Here is a 17361-nt window from a genome sequence, read left to right as displayed (position 1 = left end):
GCAGAATTTCAATTAAAATTATATACTCCTATTAATTTACATTAATTTTTTATAATATCCAACCATAAAAGAAGAGTATAAAGTAAAAATGTATTAAAATGATTTGAAAATTAAATGATAATTAATACAAAAATTACATTTATTACCATTAATACTAAAAAATTGATTGCTTGACAACCGAAAAACAAATCATATACCAATCGTTAGTTGGTTCAGTGGTGATTGGCGCTGGACTTGGTAGGGAGAACCACGGTTCGATCCCCGCAACTCCGATCGGGAGGGGGGTTGAACCACTTGATGCCAGAACTCGCTCCCGAACCGGACTAAACCGGTGGTATAGCCAAAAAAAAAAAAAAAAAACAAATCATATACTAGTACTAATGTTTTTTGAAAGAAAAATTACACCAATGAAGTGATTCCTTTTTGTTGACAACCATAATAGAGTATTGAATCTAAATAAATTATTCATACTAATAAATTAACAACTTTAATCTTGATACCAAAAAGAAAAAATTAACAACTTTAATCTTTTTACAATAAATACTAAAATTATACTAACATTGTTACAATTACAAGATTAATGTAATCACAAAAATGGGCCTTGAATAATGTGCTACAAATTACAAATCCCAATAAACAAAAAAAAAAAAAATCCATTCCTAATAAAAGTTCCAACAATATTTGACATCGGACTCATCGAACGGTTCATCTTTTTTCCATACGATATAATCCATTTTTGTTACTTTGTTTGTTTGTTTGGGGAAACACACAACCAAACAAGCCCTTATCACAATTCTATCTCTCACTCAGGCCCAATTCATAGCTACCTCTTTCTTCTCATGCTCTCCGATTCTCAACTTCTGATTATCCAACACTAGTTTTTTTCTCTTCGGCCATTTCTTTCGGTACTCTCTTTCTCTTTCTCTCTCCTCGTGTTTTTTGCTTTTCCTTTTTTAATAATCATTAGCAAATAGAATCGAAAATTCACATGCCCCAGTTGTTGGATCCTTTTGAACTTGCAATTTCAGATACAAAAGTTCAAATCTTTCAAGGTGGGGTATGTCAATTTTGATTCTAAATTCCGGTTGCATAACTGGGTCGTTGAAATTTTCTGATTTGTTTTTGCTATTATTATCATTATTATAATATACGTTATTTCTGGGAAATTGATGCCAAAAAAGTCAGAAATGGAAGATTTTGATGTTGTTTGTAACATAACATGATTTGATTGATTGGGTTGATTTTATATATCAATTTTCATTGTGATTGATGATAGATGTTCTTTTCATGCTTGTCTTATTTTGGGTTGATTTGGTGAAAGCTGTTATCGTAATTCTGTTATTATTCTTGGATGTATATGCCCTTATTTGTCTGTTGGTTTCAATGATTTGGCATAGAGAGGAATCTTGTTTTTTTTTTGGTGAATTTAAGTAACCTTGGTCAACCTGCCAATTATCTTTCAAACTCTTTTGTTCTTGCAAATAACCCTCTTTTGCCTTTGATAACACTGATAGTAACCACAGTTAGAACTTGTAAGGGATAATATAATGGCGGAAGTTTTTTCCACCTTTGCCCGATACCATTCCGATTGTTTCTATATATTGCCAAGAATGAGGTTTTAGAAGATATCTTCTCCTTTTTTGTTTATGAGAGAATTAAATGGCCATTCAATGAAATGTTGAGTGCTTTGAATAATTTTTAGCACGGTATGATGGAAATACGGCAAAGAAAAACTCTATTGAAACATTGCTATGTAAATAAGATTATGTGCCTAAAACTCTTTATCATTCTTATTTGATATGAACTGCTATGTGATTTTGTTTATGGCAGTGATTACTCGTTTGCATAGAAAATGAGTTCATTGGATGCAACTAGGGCAGAACTTGGCCTTCTTGTTTTGTATTTGAACAAGGCTGAGGCAAGGGACAAGATTTGCAGAGCAATACAATATGGTTCGAAGTTTTTGAGTAACGGGGAACCTGGTACAGCGCAGAATGTAGACAAAACAACCAGCTTAGCACGAAAAGTTTTTCGTCTATTTAAGGTTAGTGTTTATTTATTTTTATATAGATATTTCTCAAACATGCTAGACAGTTGATCCATTTCTTTTTGCCTATTTTGGTTTATTTAATAATAGTCATTCATGTACTTCACCTCTTCAAATTGTAGTTTGTCAATGACCTGCATGGTCTGATAAGTCCAACACCACAGGGTACACCCCTCCCTCTAGTTCTGTTGGGAAAGGTACGATAACTCCAAGAACATTATCCCCTTTTCATCTTTAATTTATTTTCCTAATCTCTTGTTGAATGGTTTTTTTTTTTTTCCAGTCCAAGAATGCATTGCTGTCCACTTTCTTGTTTCTTGATCAATTTGTGTGGCTTGGCAGAACCGGTATCGTTGAGGTAAGAAATAAATGTTTTCATCAGCATCCTGTTGTTTGTTTGTACTATTATTACACGAGAATACACTACCACAGTATTTACAAGAATGTTATTGTGTAACTACAGAACAAAGAACGCACTGAACTACTCGGCCGGATTTCTCTCTTTTGTTGGATGGGTTCCTCAGTGTGTACCACCTTGGTTGAGGTTTGTGGGTTGTACATATGCGTGAACCAATCATGCCCTTAGTATTTCCTTACTTTTTTTAACCTTTGCATGAAATTTTATTCGTTTGTTTAGCTCGGGGAGCTAGGAAGACTCTCTGGATCCATGAAGAAGTTAGAGAAGGAAATCAAGAACAGTAATAAATATGACGTAAGTTGTTGTCTATGCTCATGTTTGAATTCTTCATAGTTTCTTTCTCTGGTTTACTTCGGGACTGCGATATTCTTACTTTAATCACTTATGAATGCAGAATGAGCAATACCAGGCGAAGCTAAAGAAGTCGAACGAGAGGACTCTGGCACTTATCAAAGCAGGCATTGATGTAGTGGTAGCTGCTGGACTACTTCAGCTGGCACCTCAGAAAATCACTCCCCGTGTTACCGGGGCGTTTGGATTTGCTTCGTCTCTGATATCTTGCTATCAGGTGCATTCTACTTGCTAGTATAACTAGATTTTTTTGCTTCATATATTTATTTACTTTCGCTGACAATGATCTGTGGTTGGTCTAATGCAGTTGCTTCCTCCTGCTTCTGCCAAGTCAAAAACATCATGAGCATGGAAGAATAATCTGGCTGCCATCATGCTTCACTGTTGTTAAATAAATGTATGAATTTGTCAGGAGATGTTATAATTGGTATGGTTTTCATCTTAGTAGAAACATAGTTCTGTTTGGAGTTGGTTTCAAAAACCATTTTGTTTCTGATTCAGTCCTTCCAACTCTTTTGATTATATCATAAATATATAAGTTTAACATCCTCTCAATATATGCCATGTTAAATCAACTCTTTTGGCGGTAAAATTGCATCAAATTTGGCAATAAAATTGCATCAAATTAAATTGGTTATTTAGTCACAAATTGTTTTCTTCTTTCTAAATCTATCTAGATTGTCATAGTTCTGGTTGGATCTCCCTTGGCCCCTTTGGTAGCTAATCTAAAACAAACATTACAAACGAATAATTCATCAATATTAAAACTTAAGAAGAATTACATAGAATGCCATAATCACAATCGATAAATGAGCATTAGGACGACTACATCTAACTCCAACAAAAGAAAAATTAGCTACGCTTACTCATAGTAGCTTTACAGTTATGCCCTAGAAGAAAGACGTTGAAAAACATTTGTTTTCAATTTCTCAGACAACGCTTTCGCCCTCAATCTTCCTCTCTTTTCCTCTCTTGTTTGTGTTTATGATATGCAATGGTCTTCTCTCACTTCCTACCAAGAAAATTATTAATTTATACCAAATTATCTCCAACTAAACTGACTGAGCCCCAATTTATAGGGTTCCAATCTACCATTCTCATTAAGCGAGGCTCATAGAACGCTTAATGCACCTACTTTCTCTACCCTTATGTTATGTCAGTTTTTGGTGCAAGTTGTCTTTGCTATCTATCTTCGCTTTGCGTACCTCTAAGCTCGCTTAGCAAGCAAACCCTTTCTTGGCAATAAAGTAATGTATCCTTTAAGTCTCAGAACTGTCATACCTTGCTTAACGAGCCTGATACTTTGCTAAGAAAGCTTTATTGCTTAGCCTTGAAGTTACTTGGATCAGAAGTCTTCTTTTACCATCTTTGCTCGCCTTAGTGAGACTTTGTTCTTGGCTTAGCAAACTTTGGTGCCTTTTGACTGATTTTTGGTGCTTTCTTGGTACTTTTTACTTGTAATTAATGAATACATTGTTAGAAATTTCATACACGCGTTTTATCATGTTGTTTTACTGATAAATTAGGGGAGTTTTTTTATTGATTACTTGCCAAATAAACTAATAAATGCTTATGTATTTTACATATTTTTGGCACTTATCCTGCTCCAAGCTTTTGTTCTTCAGTGACCTTTACTTAGCTCCATCGACTCCTCGCCTGAATGTTTGTAATACAGAATAAATATTGGTCAACTCCCAACTTTGTTTCGGGGCAATTACTCAGATCCATCGAAATTTTCTATGGAGTATAGAGAAACTCTTCTCTTGTTGGATATTCATAACTAGATACCATAAAAATGATATTTTTTCTTGATTCATACAACTAAAATTCAAAAAAAAAAAAAACTATTAGCTTTCCTAATGTACCTTGGATCAACCACTCACACTCAATCTTTAAAGTTGAGCACACAACAATGGTATCTCGGGTCAAGATTGAGGATGATAAAGGTTAATCTCACACAAGACAACTTAGATATCACAATATCAACCTTCTAGAAAGTTTTTTTTTGCAAGGTTGAATCAAGAAAAAAGAGTACAAGACAACTTAGATATCACAATATCAACATTTTAGGAAGTTTTTTTGCAAAGTTGAATAAAGAAAAAAGAGTGTTTGTAAAAGGAAAAACTCTCGCTGGTTTTTCTCAAATTTCTATTCACTTGAAAAAGGACGTCAATGATCCAAAATATGAAGAAGAAGAAAAAAAAACGTCTTTCAAATATTTATTCTTATTTTCCAACAGTTGACACTTCAAACATCATTATTCTAAATGAAGAGAATGATTTGGTCTATAAAATGAAAATATACTTTTATTAATAATAATATGTTGTCAATAATAAATACTTATTGCTGTGATTTTGTCACAACTACATTTTTTATGAGTTGCTGAGTATATGTTAGTCCGTCTCTAATTGTATAGATATTATTGGTATTAGAATACTTGTATCAATAATGTCATTTATGACTTATGTACTATATATGGATAGCATCATATCAATGAAAAAGATAAAAATATAAAATTTGACTTGATATCAACAAGTTATTGATCAAACATGAGTGTTATTTGTTGACAAGTGTTCTCTTCGATAATATTGTTTGTTTATTTTTGGGAGATTGGCTCTTGTTTTGTTTTTTTGTGAATCTTGTTTTGGTTCCCTTATCTGCTTTTGGTCTTCTTTGCACTCATTTTTTTCTCCTCACTATTTCTTGCTTTTGGTTTGGTTACATGGCTTCGAAAAAGGTAAGAGAGAACTTTTGTGTTCAATTTACTGGGAAAAACTATCCTTTGTGAAATTTCAATTTTAAATGTATGTGAAAGTGAAAGGAATGTCTGATCACCTCAACGGGGGCTTTGAAGGCTCTAACCGATAAGGTTGCGCTAGATACATGGGAAACAAAGGACGCACAAATTATTTCTTGGATCCTTGCCTCCATGGAGCCTCAAATGGTTAATATTTATGCTTCTTATCGACCACCAAAGCCATGTGGGATCATCTGAAGGTTACATACGATCAGAATAATGCAGTGAAACGCTTTCAACTTGAAGTAGATATTATAAATTATCGACAATGCCCTCTGTCCATTCAGATTACTACTCTAGTTTTCTAAATTTATGGGTTGGACACTCTGAGATCTTACATTCTGATATTCCTTCCCGCTCTTCAAAAGATTTATGAAGTTAGCAAACACGATCACTTTCTTATGAAACTTTGCGCAAAATTTGAAGTGGCTCGTGCAACTTCACTGGATCGTAGTCCAATTCCATATTTAGAAGTTTGTTTAGGGGATTTTTTTAGAAGAGCAACACCTACTCACCCAAAATAGCATGTCATCTTACCAGAGTACTCCTGAAGCTCTCACAGTTGCCTATTCAGCCCAAAGTACAATCGATCGACGTGATATGCAGCATGTTCATTGTTTTTCCTGCAAAAAATTTGGTCATATTGCTCACCATTGCAATAAAAGATTCTATAACTATTGCAAACAATGTGGTCACATTATTACTGAGTACCCCATGAGACCTACTCGGTGTCCTACCAAAGCCTTCCAAGATACTACCCATGATGCTGGTTTGTCTACTCCTATCATCGCTAATGCATCGTATGCGTTGACTCTAGAGAAGGTGCAAAAAATTATTCTCTATGCTCTATCAGCTATGGAATTTAGGGTAAGCCCACTAGTGATTCAACACCTTGGTTTGTGGATTCAGGGGCTTCTAATCATATGATTGGATCCCACTAAATACTTACAAAATGTCCATGTTTATAAGGGCACCCAAAACATTCAAATTGTTGATGGTAACACTCTGCCTATTTCAACTGTTTGTGATATCAATCATTCCTGTAACAATGTATTTGTGTCACTAGAACTTGCCTCTAATTTAATTTTCGTTGGCCAATTAGTGAATAATAACTATAATGTTATTTTTTCTTGAAACAACTATTTTGTGCAGGATCAAATGTTAAGGAAAGTGATCCTGAAGGGACCTAAAGTAGGTAAATTGTTTTCGCTCTAGTTTCATTCCTCTAATTTTTCTTTTGATTGTATTGATGTCTCACACCCGTTTGTGGATTTGCATAATAAATTAGGACATCCAAACTCTGTTGTTTTGTATCACTTAATAAAACAGGTTTATTGGGCTACAAGAATATCAATGTTGAATCATCTTTTAATTGTTCAGTGTGTAAACTTGCCAAAAGTAAAATTCTTCCTTTTCTTCTACATGTTGAAAAATGTTTTGAAATTATTTATACTGATGTTTAGAGCGTGTCTCCGATTTTATCTCATGCCATATATAAATAATTTGTGACGTTTATTGATTACTTTAGCCGTTTTACTTGGGTTTATTTTCTACGTTCTAAATTTGACGTTTTTGTAATCTTCAAAAACATTTTGGCTTATGTTGAAAAACAATTTCAGACCACCATTAAGATCTTATGCATGGACTCTGATGGGGGAATATATTTCTCATACTTCTCAGGAATTTTTGCAATAAAAAGGTATCTTGTCTAAGTGTTCATTTTCTTATAAGCCTATACAATATGGCATTGCAGAACGCTAAAATCGACATTTACTTGATGTTACGTGTTCCTTGCTACTTACTACCTCTCCCCTTACCAATTTTGAGTTAAAGCTTTGTCCGCAATTGTCTTTCTCATCAACTGTCTTCCTTCTCAGGTTCTTGGGCTTAATTCTCCTTATTTTTGTATCTTTCTTGCCCATCATGATCACACTAATCTTCATCCATTTGTTTGTGTATGCTTTGTTCATCTTCCACCTCATGAACGAAATAAACTTGGTGCTCAATCAATTATTTGTGAATTTTTTGGTTATAATACCACTTATAAAGCCTTCTTGTGTTATGATCCCACCTCTCATCGCTTACGCATATCTAAGAATGTTATTTTCTTTGATCAACAATTTTTCCCAAATTATAAACCTCCCTATTTTGATTTTGTTACTCTTGTTGATTTTTTTTAATGATTCTCCTCATGTAGAACAATTTAAACCAGGTCAAGTTTATGTCAGATGCACTCCTACTTTGTCCCTTCCTACCACTGATTTGTCACCTGAGCCTGCACCAGCACCTCTGAGACGCTCATAACGAGTGTCTCGCCCACTTGTTAGGTATGAATATAACCTATTTCTCTTACTGTTACTCTTTCTGGTACATCTATTCCAACTTGTTATTCTCATGTAGTTAAAGATGCTCGTTGGGTAATAAAAATGAATGATGAACTACAAGCCATTCATTAAAAGTAAATGGGTGAATTCGGTAAAGCTGAATTCATATGGTACTTGTAATCGTTACAAAGCTTGATTGGTTGCATTAGGCAATAAACAAGAGTATGGTGTGAATTATGATGAGACCTTCGATCCTGTCGCAAAAATGACTAATATTCGAACCATTTTGACTATTGATGACTCTCAAGGATGGCCACTTACTCAAATGGAGGTGAAGAATGCATTTATTCATGGAGACTTGGCAAAAGATATTTATATGACCCTTCCTCCAGGGTTTCCTTCCTCGTCTAAAGGGATGTGCAAGCTTAAACACTCTCTATATGGATTAAGAGAAGCTTTACGGGCATCGTTTAAAATGTTTCAGATTATGATACTCGATTTTTCTTGTACTCAGAGTAACTTTGACTCATCCACGTGTCTATCCTCACACACTTGATACCCAGATACATAATTGTTATCATCCAGAAATTTCAACAGTTGTTACATTTTAGTTCTATCCCTCCTTAACGCCTTGTTGTTAAGTACACGAATATTGTATACTTGCTTAATATTTGAGTTATTTTCGGATGTTTTACGTTTCAAAATTGCATGTATTTTTTTGGGTTGCACCATATTTATCGTCATGTCTGAAACGATTTCCTTCTCTTCAGGCATAAGGCGACCTGCAATGGGATGACCGGCTAACTTGTCACACATGTCATGATTATGTAAACCACAAATCACATTAAATCTTCATTTATTATTTGCCAAAAGATAACCATGCAACTTAAATGGACACGCATATCTTCTCGAATTGGTGTCATCTCGTTTCAATTTACGAAGAAAAGTTGTGTGCTTGTCACTTCTTTCGCATCTCAGTATCACAAATGCAACTCTTCTATCTGCACCATTATCGGACCTTTCAATTACAGCACCAGTCCTCAATTTGGATGCCTACGTGCGAATCCATTGAAGCATATGATCATGAACATCAAACTTTTGTCCATTTATAAATTGGTTGCCAACATCTACCTCCTTGACATCAACATGTTTGACATCCGTAGACACAAACAATAGGTTTGAGGATGACATCAGGGTGCACCATATCTAACGCAAACAATAATAAAAAAAATCAGTTGGAAATAAACTTTGAACTATTCCAAAAATGCACTTCTGAATTAACTCACCTAGAATTCAAAAGTGCATATCCAGACACATTGTAATTTTTTTCAACTAAAAAACCAGATTAATATGAGCAATGAAGAATGATATTCATAAACTTTATCTTAAATTTCAGCTTATTTTGCTCCTTTTAATATGATGAAATATAAGCATGAAATTTTGGAGTGCAAAACTTGAATGAAAATGAAATGACATTTTTAAAAGTTTTGAAGAAAAATGTGTGTTTGATCATGAAGAAGAAGAACATACATGATGTTATTTATTAAATTTCAGATATACACTTCCGAAATTGTGACTGACATGCAAAAGTGACAATTTTTAAATTCCCACTTCACAAATTTGAAAGTGTACATTTGAATTTGTCATTGAGATGCATCTCCAGACTAAATTTTGAAAAAAGAAAATAGAATAAAATTCACTTAAGACGTGTTTTGATGTGAAAAAGTACATTCAAAAATATGCACTTAAGATGCTTTTCCATCCATGACTCAAGGTGGGATTAACAATTCCCGTAGGCAAAATATCCTTTTTGGTCCCTTATGTTAACCTCGGGGTTTATTTTGGTCCCTTAACTTCAAAAAGTGTCACATTGGTCTTTTAACTCTTCAAAAGGTGTCATTTTAGTCCTTTTTGTCATATTAGCGACGGAAAAATTGAAAAATCGGTCGCTATTTCCGTCGCTAATATGACAAAAATGACTAAAATGACACCTTTTGAGGAGTTAAGGGACCAATATGACACTTTTTGAAGTTAAGGGACCAAAATGAACCCTGAGGTTAACATAAAGGACCAAAAAGAGTATTTTGCCATTCCCATATTATCACACCAATCACTTTTTACAATACATACAGTACACAGATTTGATTTTTGATGGACTGACCACATCTTAAAAAAAAACACTTAAGTGAGAAGGCACGAGTTATGTTCTCTTGCTTAAAATCAACACAAGGAAATTATTGGCCTGACTTTTAGTTAGGATGCAACATGTAACAGGTTTAGAAATTCAACAACAAAACTTCATTGCAAATTTTCCATATAACATTTTTCAGTTAGTTATACCTATTGGCCATCTCATCCTAGGATTTACGTGTAAGACCCTAAAAGAGCTGTAGGCTTCAACTCAAACTGTCAATAACAACTTGAAAGTGTTTATCCTTCAAGAAAAAAAATTGATTAAATAAAAGTATGTACTCTTATTTCTTTTCTAAACTTAGAAAATATTGTATTGTCAAAAATAAAAATTTAGAAAGACTAGTTAAACTACAGCATATGAATTTAATTTTAACAGCTTAAAATGTAAAACTTGTCTTATAAATTAGTAGTAAAATCACACAAAAACCTGAACTTTAAAAGGTTACACATAAGCGTTTACAACACACTGGCTATATATTACAACGACTCTGCACCTGAAGAATCTTAAATTTTCTTGTCTCCTTTATTGTTTTGAGAAGGGGGGGATAGTCACAGTTTATGCCAGCAAAGATCAGAAGGCGTTATCTTCATCAAAATCATCAACTTCATAATCTTCCTCTTCCCAACCATCCACAGCTCCTACTCCCATTACATGTCCTCGCAATATAGTCACAATCTGTTGGAAATCTCTATCAGTTAATGCTGCTCCAGACTCATTTTCAGAAGGCTCTGGAGGTTGACAGTTAGCCATGTGGTCCCTCTTCAACACAAACATTCCAGAGGGCCCAAGAATATCAACAGAAAATGCTGGTGACAACTGAATCCCCAGAGCTTGAACATGAGAAATACTGCATTCACAAATATCGTCAAGTCAGGAACTTTACACAACTATCTACAATATTTTTTTTATAAAATTTAGAGAAAACAGCCGGTAGAATTTTTAATTTCCTAAATGCAACAAACAAAAGGATGAAAGACGATAATCAGAGATGACATAAAACATAAAAAGAAAACTTAAGACCGCGGGGGATGGGGGAAAATCTTAATTACCAAATAAATATCTTCTGGGCAGAGAATTAGCATGCCAAATGTGGTAGCATCCACCAGGGTCTAAGAATTGAACACTAGGTGGTTGTATTAGCACAACAAGGGACCCTTACATTAGAGGACGTAAAGGATGTCGGATCATTAATACAAAGCTAAAACATAATACAGATAAAACAGATGCTAAGCAAAAATTGTTATCTTTTGCTGCAAGATAGGAATAACCGAATTTCAGTTAGAAAGAAGTCAAAGAACAGCAAATGAAGAAACTTGGAGGTGGACACTGGTTTAGTGAAAAATCTACCCACTGGTCTTCACCAGGACATGGACCAGAGTGAGTTGCTTGCCCTAAACCTTTTCCTTGACAAAAGAGATCAATATTCATGTGACCAAGCATGAAGAATAGGGTTGAGAGCCTGCATAGCAGAAGATTGATTATCACAGGAAATGGTGAGAGCAGTGCACAGGACAAGAGGTTCACCGAGCAGAGTTATGTACCCAAGGTAAATGATCTGAGCAAGGATGCGGTATTCCGCGTCAATGGCAGAGCAGGCTACGACCAGTTGCCTGCGAGACCACCAAGGACTGAGATTGGGACCAAAGTAAATAGCAGCCCATGATGTGGTGCATCCGTCATCCGAATCAGCTGCCTAGTAAACATCTTAAAAAGCCTTGAAGGAAAGAGGTATGTGAATAGGGGATGGGCATAACCTCTAAACAGTGCTGAATAGTACCCTTTAAGTGCCTAAAAATTCTATTTACAACTGGTCAATAGTGGAGGCGACAGAGGATGATGAGTTTTAGAAGTTGGAGTATAAGATGAAAGAAAGGAGAGAGAGAAAGTCATAAGAAGTTCAAAATTCCATTTTTATTGAAATGATTTTGATTCGTCTTACAAGAGACGCCAATAGATAAAGTTGTGTCTAATCCTTCACTAACTAACAATGACTTAACCTAAACTGAGTTTGTTACATCCGTCATTAATCAAGGCCACTTGTCATCTCATTAACTTCTACTCCCTCCGTACCATATAAGCAAATTATAGTTTTTTAGATTCCATGAATAATTGATGTATCTGGTCTATATATATATAGACCAGATACATCAATTATTCAATGAATCTAAAAAGTGAAAATTTGCCTATAATATGGTACGGAGGGAGTATACTTTTATACTTCTTGTACCCCTAGAATAATTACATCAAATCAAAGTCAAGCAGCTGCCATTAATCAGGGACAGCTGCCATCTCATTAACTTATACTACCTCCGTCCCTAATTATAAGACCCTCTAGTTTTTTTCTTAACCCTTTTTATAAGACCCTCTTCAACTTTCAAAGTGCACTAATTATTTTTTCCAAACATACCCTTAATTATATTACATCTTTTTCTGTAATCTGTAATAAATACTACACTTGTATAAACTTTTATTATTTCTCTCTCCCAAGGATAAACTTGTAAAATTGTACAAATAGTCGATAAATTTAATACTCTAACCAACTTTCTTAATTGGCGTAATTTAGTCTACGGAGTCTTATATTTAGGGACAGAGGTAGTATATTCGTATACTCCCGTCCATGAATAATTACATCAAACAGCAACAAGATGAGCATCTAATAACTTTCCATAGTTGATAAATTACTTAAATTCCCTCGTAAATAGTTATGAAAATGGATCCCATAGCCAATTTTAGGTTGACTTTGCTACTTTGTTTCAGCATGTCTAGATTTTGCAGTATTTGGCAGTTACATGTATCCATTGTGCTCAAAGAGAAAATAATATATTTAGCCCTTTTTTAAAAGTTATGCTATTTGAAATAAATATTTGTATGTTGAGTTTAAGTTTGAGAAGATAAATAAACCACCCAATGCAAGTATGGTTTCAGGTGAAGTAATCATGCTCAAGCCTTACTTGATAGCATCCATGTGCCTTTTAAGTATACAAAAAACCAAGGATTCTAAATTTTTTATAATTCCTAAAATTGTCAAAAGGATTAGCCTCAAAATAGAGGGGACAATTGGAATGATTGCTAACACTTTTCAGCAGTACTTAAGTTATTTATGCACACGATAAGATAACATTGGAGTTAAAACCATGCGCTACATAAGGCTTATTGTGAATTTATTTAGGATGCTACAGCTACTCTGCCAACAAATCTAATAAAACCTAAACACACAAGTTTGCCAATGAAGAAACTCACCAAATGTATAGTAAGCCATCCATTTCTTGGCTCTGCACCCTTTCTAAAAGCTCAATCTGCAAGATACCACCAATACAGAGAACAGGTTCTGGAAGCTTGAACTTCTGTAGCCGGTTTTCCTGTTCACAAGGAATTGTTTTTAGAAATAGTTCCCATTGTTAAGAACACGAGTAGAGGGTTACTTTACTCAAGCAAAATTATTTGAACATTGAAGTTAATATTCTGTCGTGCAGTTAGGACATTCTAGTACTTTGGAGGTTAATACATTTTCTGATCATCCAACAAATTTCTTTTTCATTTTACTTACAATATTTATTGCAGTGCATCCTTTAATAATAAAGCATATCCAGTTTTTTGTATCATGCATCAGGAAATCAATGTAAAAGAAATTATTCAATGAAAAACAAGAATAGAAACAAGCTAAGATATAAGAAATTACAGACCTGAGCCATTGGAAACACCGGTGATGTATAGGTCCATACAAACACATCAGTTAAATCATCTAAAGAGGGTTTAAGATGACCCATTTTAAACCTAACAGATTTTGCTGAATATATTGGTGACCCCATCTGAAAGTGAGCTGGTAACTTAACAAAAAATTGTTAGCTAAAAAACAGAGAAATGTAAAATCAATGGGTCAAGCACATAGTTTATGAAGATTTCAATCATCACCTTGGAAAGGCTGAATATTGATTTCTGTAATAACACATATTTGAGAAGCCAAGTGGTATGTTAATGTCTCAGGCACATTGGGATTGCTTTGTCCGCTACTCGACCAATAGACAAATCTACCACCAATGTTGTCTCTCTCCTCTAGCGTATTATCAATGCTCTCCTGAGGCAAATTATCAGTGCTAGAAGCACCGATTGCCTTAGATATGCAATCCATAGCAACAGGAGATAAGCAGGATTGAGCAAGATAACTATAGACTCTATGATCCTTCCATAGAGCTAGACATTCATTAGGATGGCTAGATCCAACCTCTGTGTGTTCCTTCACTCCGTTGTGGTTTAGTTCAACAACACAAGCAACTCTAGATAATTGAGGAAACATTCTCAAGCACAACTGCTTAGAAAGGCCGTTTGCAACCACTGCAAAAACCAGAACATCAGTTAAACATTTTCATTTTTGTCTCAGTAACTTCAAAGGCCCAAAATGAAAGTGAGTGCATCTTAAAGGGACCAAAACAGTGCTTTACAGGAAATTGTGCATTGCTGGGGATGCACGTATTCTTGTCAATATAGAATGCTTGGTGCTTGAAGTAGTAAAAACAAATATAGATTCTAATCAGAACTTATCGTCGCTATGATATGTACATATTTTCTTCTTACACAATGCTTAGTGCTTGAAGTTAGCCTCTTTTCCGGTCAAGCTCAACTATGCTGACACAAATTCATTTTTTTCAGAGTAGGCACTTAATTTTACAAAGGCAATAGTGTCTTTAAACAAAAAACTGTTGTATAGTTATTGTTTCATTTAAGAATTTCTACTAATGATGACATATAAGTGAGGGTAATGGAATTTGTTGGATTTCAAGTGTGAAAGTGCTAAAGTCTCATATAAAAAAGAGGTGACTCATACCCCCGTTGCCTTAGCCTATGTTTGGGAGTTCGGAGGGGAGGGAAAGGGAGGGTTTCGAAAATTGATTTTTTAAAAAATATAGAGAAATTTTTTACATTTTTTGAAAAAAAGATTTTGTTTAGAATGATAAAATAATGTTTATTATTAATGTATTTTTACTTTTTGAAATACTATAACAACAAAAATTATATTTGAACACCAAAATCCTCCAAAACCCTCATTTAATACAAATTTTGAGATCCCCCAAATTAGAGAGTTTTTGGTATTATGAAGAAAACCAAACACTCCAAACTAAAATCTTTCTATTCTTTTCCCCCAATCTTTCCTATTTTTCAAAGCCCTCCCCTCCCTTCCCCTCTAAACTCCCAAACATAGCCTTAAGGTTTTGGGTGGATATGTGGCGTTAAGGTCACTTGGATCCCAAAGTTTGGCCCATTAACACTTTCGAACCTTGCTCCCTGGACTAGCAATTTAATATAAAACATTGGCAAGCAATATTAACGCAATCTTGACAATAAAGAAGTCTACAACACACTGGTATGTGTTGGCTGATAAGCACGAGAGTACTATCCACTAATATCTAAAACATCACCCAGTAGTTGCACAACACTAGGAAAAAAAAAACTCTTCAGAGAATGCACAAATATGATGAGCTAAAATGATAAGAAACAAATTTCACACTTTAGTAAATCTGAATTTAATCTTTAACTTGTAAACATGTGAGCAGTATGAGATTAGATACTCGAAATATAGCAAAGAACACAATTCTAAAAGGACAAACAGATCAAAAATAAAATGAAATGTAAACCACGGAGAATCTAAACTTGAACTTCTGGTGAGACTGAGGCATAAAAATATTAAAAAATAAAATAAAAAATACAACTACTCCGTATAAGTCTATAACTCACCAAAGTCTCTCCAAGATCGTGAGACACAACTGACGCGGACTAGATCTGCTGGATCATCTAGACACTTGAAAATTTTGAGAGACGTGTCAAGATCAACCCAGCTGAGAAAATCTTTACATTGGTCCATCAAGGGCATTGAAGTTGGTGAATAAATCAAACTAAGTTATCTTCTCAAACCTGAAAAACAGAATTCAATCAAAAGGAGAATTGCAACCGTCGGCATTGTCAACTTCAAAGTGTAGCACAATATTCAAACATATATAAAAAAAAAAGTTTTATTTTCACAACATTTTGTTAATTGGTCTATGGTTCTTGTTCATGAATATTGCAATTTGCAACCAGAACTGAAACTACAGTTCCTGAAATAAATGATATCAAACTAACAGGGTTTCAGAAATTGGGGGAACAAATCCACCAATCAGGTCAATTGTAACTACAGGGTGCGAAAGTCAATTACTTTGATCGCCTAAAACATGATAAACCTAGTAAATAACCAAAAAAATTCAAATAAATAAATAAATAAATAATGCGAAAATCAAAGGAATTGAGAAATAGGTCATGAAATTCAGGGGGTTTGGGGTAAACAAATCAACACAAAAAGGTTAATTGAGAAGGGAAAATTGAATTCAGAGGCAAAATTTGTGATGAAAAATAAAAATTGAAGAGTAATAGTAAAAAGGTGCACGGTGTTAAAGAAAAAGTGAGGAGAAATTGGAGAAAAAAAATACCTGATGAGTAGATGAAGAAACGCCCATAGGAGAAGCAAAACCTAGAAAGTAAAGGGGAAGAAAATTGCAGAGAGAGAGAGAGAGATGGTAATTTGGTTACTAATAATATTTGAATGTAAATTAGAAGAAGAAGATGGTAGTGCAAAGAGTGGATAGGAACGCGCAGAAACAGACGAAATTAATTAAAAAGTATTTCAATTAAATATCTTTTGGAAACAACTTTGTCATAGGGGATGTTTTTTTATTTTAAAAAATATGCTTTTTATTTTATCCTTTTTTTAAAGGAAAAAATATAATTTATTTTATTGAACTTTTCATGCCCTAAAGGGATTTCGGCTTTAACATCAATATGGCTTGGCAATTTCTTTTTAGATCCATTTTCTTTGATCCGCGGTGAAATATTTAAAATTAGAGGTGTTTGCGGTACTATTTGAGCGATTTTGACGAAAAAAATAATTAGAACGGTAAGAGAAACAATCGTGTTGTTTTGTTTGTTTTGGTTGATTTTTAGAACCAAACCAAACCAATGTGGTTTGGTTGGTTTTTTACAAATATTTTATTGAGTCATACACACACATATAGATGACAACACAACTTTATATTTAGACATTCATACACTATTAAATAACAACAAAATTCGTCATATTTTGACAACAACTTTCCATTAATCTGTAAAAATTAAATTAGACAAAAGTGAAATAATAAATATAAAATAATAACATAAAATAATATAGAAATTATTATAATGAAACAAAAAAAATAGAAGAGTCAA

At 34.0% G+C, this 17361-nt stretch overlaps 2 protein-coding genes across 4 annotated transcripts; one reads left to right on the top strand and one right to left on the bottom strand.

Annotated features, from left to right (window-relative positions):
* The first annotated feature begins 744 nt into the window (after window positions 1-744).
* On the top strand, window positions 745-3371 carry LOC131609559 (peroxisomal membrane protein 11C-like). 3 transcript variants are annotated; one of them, XM_058881273.1, is made up of 8 exons: window positions 745-905; window positions 1831-2044; window positions 2170-2244; window positions 2331-2405; window positions 2511-2591; window positions 2685-2759; window positions 2860-3033; window positions 3124-3371. In XM_058881273.1, exons 2-8 carry the CDS (start codon window positions 1853-1855, stop codon window positions 3160-3162), a joined length of 711 nt encoding a protein of 236 aa, XP_058737256.1. In that variant the 5' UTR covers window positions 745-905; window positions 1831-1852; the 3' UTR covers window positions 3163-3371. The 3 variants fall into 3 exon arrangements, with proteins under 3 accessions (XP_058737256.1, XP_058737257.1, XP_058737258.1); XM_058881274.1 differs by lacking the exon at window positions 745-905 and adding an exon at window positions 912-1052; XM_058881275.1 differs by lacking the exon at window positions 745-905 and adding an exon at window positions 1033-1057.
* Window positions 3372-10488: 7117 nt separating this feature from the next.
* On the bottom strand, window positions 10489-16748 carry LOC131609558 (F-box protein At4g00755-like). Its single transcript, XM_058881272.1, has 6 exons — window positions 16590-16748; window positions 15862-16038; window positions 14044-14463; window positions 13815-13951; window positions 13372-13490; window positions 10489-10978 (listed from the first exon to the last, which is right to left on the bottom strand). The coding sequence occupies exons 2-6, from the start codon at window positions 15995-15997 to the stop codon at window positions 10702-10704; spliced, it is 1089 nt and encodes a 362-aa protein (XP_058737255.1). The 5' UTR covers window positions 15998-16038; window positions 16590-16748; the 3' UTR covers window positions 10489-10701.
* Window positions 16749-17361: the final 613 nt, after the last annotated feature.

This window comes from Vicia villosa, linkage group LG6 (assembly GCF_029867415.1).
Source record: "Vicia villosa cultivar HV-30 ecotype Madison, WI linkage group LG6, Vvil1.0, whole genome shotgun sequence".
Lineage (NCBI taxonomy): Eukaryota > Viridiplantae > Streptophyta > Magnoliopsida > Fabales > Fabaceae > Vicia > Vicia villosa.
Note: the sequence above shows the minus strand (reverse complement) of the source record. Positions and strands in the feature narration are given on the sequence as shown.

Bases quoted from the DNA above. Each gene is read 5' to 3' on its own strand.
- LOC131609559 (XM_058881273.1), top strand. From the start codon at position 1,853: ATGAGTTCATTGGATGCAACTAGGGCAGAACTTGGCCTTCTTGTTTTG. The intron at 2,245-2,330 runs GTACGATAACTC...TTTTTTTTCCAG, and splicing joins CTCTAGTTCTGTTGGGAAAG to TCCAAGAATGCATTGCTGTC. The intron at 2,406-2,510 runs GTAAGAAATAAA...GTGTAACTACAG, and splicing joins GCAGAACCGGTATCGTTGAG to AACAAAGAACGCACTGAACT.
- LOC131609558 (XM_058881272.1), bottom strand. From the start codon at position 15,997: ATGCCCTTGATGGACCAATGTAAAGATTTTCTCAGCTGGGTTGATCTT. The intron at 14,464-15,861 runs GTGAGTTATAGA...TGGTTTTTGCAG, and splicing joins ACGATCTTGGAGAGACTTTG to TGGTTGCAAACGGCCTTTCT. The intron at 10,979-13,371 runs GTGAGTTTCTTC...TTGTGAATGCAG, and splicing joins GATGGCTTACTATACATTTG to TATTTCTCATGTTCAAGCTC.